The sequence below is a fragment of the Phragmites australis genome, chromosome 10 (genome assembly GCF_958298935.1).
Source record: "Phragmites australis chromosome 10, lpPhrAust1.1, whole genome shotgun sequence".
Lineage (NCBI taxonomy): Eukaryota > Viridiplantae > Streptophyta > Magnoliopsida > Poales > Poaceae > Phragmites > Phragmites australis.
This window is the reverse complement of record NC_084930.1, coordinates 4,806,868-4,810,810: the sequence shown is the minus strand read 5'-3', so window position 1 is coordinate 4,810,810 and position 3,943 is coordinate 4,806,868. Positions and strand designations below refer to the sequence as shown.

General features: G+C 45.8%; 1 protein-coding gene across 1 annotated transcript; it reads right to left on the bottom strand.

The window, feature by feature from the left end:
- Positions 1-2,333: 2,333 nt before the first annotated feature.
- Positions 2,334-3,614, bottom strand: LOC133883514 (peptidyl-prolyl cis-trans isomerase FKBP13, chloroplastic-like). Its single transcript, XM_062322863.1, has 4 exons — positions 3,202-3,614; positions 2,992-3,084; positions 2,781-2,841; positions 2,334-2,697 (listed from the first exon to the last, which is right to left on the bottom strand). The coding sequence occupies exons 1-4, from the start codon at positions 3,529-3,531 to the stop codon at positions 2,549-2,551; spliced, it is 633 nt and encodes a 210-aa protein (XP_062178847.1). The 5' UTR covers positions 3,532-3,614; the 3' UTR covers positions 2,334-2,548.
- Between the last annotated feature and the right edge of the window lie 329 nt (positions 3,615-3,943).

The following is a 3,943-nucleotide window of genomic DNA, read 5'->3' as shown; positions in this document are numbered from 1 at the left end:
GAACCCGTCGGCTTTTTTTTTTAAGGCAGAGGATTCCGTCGTCTGGTTGAGACGACGGATGCTCCTGGGCTAGGCTGGGTGGGCTTCGGAGACGGATGCAAACGGGGCCGTCATTGAAACTGGATTACCGACACGAAGTGTACATGGACCGGGGCAGCTGAAAACAATGCACAGGCCAACCCAGCGATTTTTTTTAATTTTTAATTTTTTAAATTAAAAAATTACAAATATATATGTTCGTTTTAAAAAATTATACATCTATAATCTCGTCGTTGTATTTTTTGTTTCTTATTATATAAGTCATATTTTTGTCTAATCTTTTTAAGTTAGATGATAGCATTATGCACTATATTTTTTTTAATTTTTTCATGAGTATTTCGATAGTATTTTGAATTTTGAGAGTATTATAGTGTAATATTTTTATTTTTAAACATAACACCCGTTAGAATGGTGATATGTGTCTAGATTTATAATTTTTTAAAACAGACACATATATTTATAATTTTTTATTTAAAAATAGAAAAATAGAAAATCCGACCCAGCAACTCCAACCGTGTAAGCCAGCCTACTCAACAATCACACAATATTCCTCTAAAAGAAACAACCACACAGTATTGTGTGCTTATCCTAGGAAAATTTCACGTGCGGTACATTGCAGTGGTACTCATTGTTAAGAAATTCTTGAATTTTAATGTTTTCTTGGACTCTCTTTTTCTGTTTTATTTTTGCTATGAGCCGAGCCCATGTGCTGGTGTCTCAATAAGGTGTCGGTCTGCTAGGGCACAGAGAGAGCTGGAAAACTTGCGAATGGATAAGGGAGAGGGAGATCTGGCGACTGGTGCGGCGGCAGCGCAACTGCCTCTGGATCCCTCAGGATCGTGGGGCTGGAGGGTGCCGTCATCACGTCTATTTGAGGTGGGCTTCCTCTCTCGAGTCAAAACAAAAGAAAAGGCTCAGATCCCCATTCGTTTCACTCTCTTTTCTCTCTGATTTGGCACGTCCCATAGAGCCAGAGCCAAGAGGAACTCATTTGTTGCTCTTTATGTGTCGGTGCTTGATAGATTTGTGAGGTGGAGCTTCTGATTTGGAGCTGATCAGAGCTGTATTTGTCGAGGCTCGCCCATACTTGTAGTGATAGTACAATTGAGTGTTTGTATCTCCATCTTCCCTCTCGTCGGCGACAACTGACGGGTGATTGAATTTCTGGGACAGCGGCTAGTGAGCTGTGTCTTGCCTCATTCATCAGTGCTTTTCAGCGGACTGCACTATGAGTATTGTCCTCCTTCTATGTCCTAAACACATGGTTGCTTGTGGTTCTAAAAGCTCAATGATGATGAATTTTATTGAATTTGGGCACGTAGTCTTAGTACAATAGACAGAATTTGTAAGGTGCTTTGACAGCTTAGCTCTTTCAAGCAGGTTGCGAGAGCTATAATTTTAGTCTCTTTAGTTAATTTCTGTATACATAGTCTTTTGATTCCGTTGATTCTCTGTTCACTATATGCTAACTTGAAATGCTCTGGATATGGTGCCACTGTGATTGTTGATGCAGTAGAAATTGTTGGTCTATTCTCTAGCTAATCAGTTGGTCTGCTGCTCAATCATTTCAGTTTTTGCAGTTTTGTTTCCTTCTATAAATCTAAAACTGCTCAGTAACTTTCTCCAAAAATTAGTGTTAAGCTTCAGAGGGTGTTTTATCAGATTCCGTATCTAGATATGATCTTAGCTATATGCGCAATTTTTTATGAGCATTATGTTCAGCTAGGGAGCATAAATTCAATGTTATGGGGTCAACTGATTAGAGCATTCTGAGAGCAAACTTTTAACACATCAAACTTGATGTTCAGTTTGTTTTGATATATGATGAATGATCCTTTTGGTTACTACTTAGTGGCTCATTCATGCTATATCATGATTATCTTGTATGTTATATTTTGCTCTTGTTATGATATATATGGTATATGGGTATTCTTATTCTTATTATCGCACTTTATACAACACTCATCACGAAGATGGAGCACCGCAGCTGCACACTAGTAATCCATAATCCATACTTGTATCCTTTGGTTAGCTATCAAAAACAGCATCTTAACGAAGTATAATTTGAAAAGAAGGGGCTGGAAAGGTGATGAGAAATGTTATTTTTATGGAAGTAAACAGACAATTACACATTTGTTTTTTCACATGCCCTTTAGCTCGCTTCTTATGGAGTAATATAGTTTGCACTTTTGGCATGCAAAAAATTCCAAATGATATCAAATACGTGCTAGGGGCTTGGCTGGGAAATGCCAAGAAAAAGACGTTTGTCCGTCTTATTTTCAGCGTGTGCAGCATTGACGGGAAATGAAAAGCTCATTACTTGTTTCAACCCGTTCGTTCTACATGCATTTTCGCCGTGCATACACTTCACCAAGCACGCCTCCATTTAGTCGGTTGGTAGTACAAAAAACACAAACTTTTATCTAGGTCTCTTGGCGTCGACCATGCCTGACGCCCTGACCTCGCGTGTTGATCCACCGCGCCGTCCGCGCGTGTGCGTTTGGAGACCTCAGCTGAAGGCTCTGCCGACGTACTCGACGTCGAAGAGGAGCGTCGAGTTGGGCGGGATGACGCAGGAGGTGGGCTCCCACCCTCTGCACCCCGCCCCCTTCTCGCCGTAGGCCAGCTGCGGCGGCAGCTTCAGCGTCCGCTTACCTCCTGAAACGTACACGCATCGATCGGCTTTAACTCGGCGACATGATCGGATTGAGGAAAACGAAAGCTCGGTTCGGTTCAGGTACCTGCGAGCATGGGCGGGATCCCTTCGCCGCCTACTATCCCCTGATCCCAACCTTTGATGACCTGACGAAAAACAGAATGGAAACAGTGCGGCACTCTCGTCAGGAAAACAGACCGATCAACTCATCGATCTTGCAGCTGCATGAGAATTTTTGCAAATCTTTTCAGCGTGACAGATCGACAGTAGTAGGGCATCGGGTTCGTTTGATCTACCTCCCCGACGCCGATGCGGAAGGTGAGCGGCTTCCCGCGCTTGTAGCTGCTGTCGAACACCGTGCCATCCTCCAGCCTCCCCGTGTAATGCGCCTGCACCCATCGAAGCAGCGAGGGATCATCGACATGCCGCGACCATCTTGGAAGCACATCAAGAAGCTAGGACGTCGTACACGCGTGCGAGAGCGGAGGAGGGAGCGGCGCACTGACCTTGATGAGCTGGCCCTGCTCGGCGGCGGCGCCGGTGCCGACGACGCGGTCGCAGAAGGCGAGCCCGGAGGGGGACACCTCGAGCGGGCACTCCCCACCGGCCGCGGCTTCCGCCACCGCGGGGAGGAGGAAGCGGGAGAGGATGGCGGTGGACAGCACGGCGGCCGCGGCCTCGCGCCGGCGGAGGACGAGGCCGGCGCTGGGGTTCTTGCCGGTGTCCTGGCAGGGCGGTGGGCGAGAGAGGCGTGGGAGCCTGGCGTTGGACTTCGGCAAGCTGAGGAGGAGGAGGCGAGACATCGGCGAGGTGGAGGTGGAGGTGGAGGGAGCCATGGCTTCCTACTAGCTCGGCTCCTTGGAAGCAGAGAGCAGGCGCCCGTGCTCCAATGGATAAGGCAGGTCGCCTCTTCTGAACTGTGGTGTGTTTTTTTATATTATTGAAAAATTATTAAAAAAATTATGATATAAAGGATGCTACAATCTAGCCCGTCCAATGGGTGAAGAGTATAAAATTGTAAAAATTCAAAATAGACACATATATTTATAATTTTTAGATTAAAAAAATAAAAAATCCGGGACCTCCTATCTCTGGGTTGACCGAAGTTTGCTTGAGCACAGGTCGGCCCGCGAGGCCGCAGCTGAGCAAGAGAAGATTCTTCAGCCCACCAAACAAGCTCTCTCGAATAGCGCATAGGAAGCTGCAATGCAGAAGCTTGGTTTTCATGAGAGATGGATCGTGTTCGAT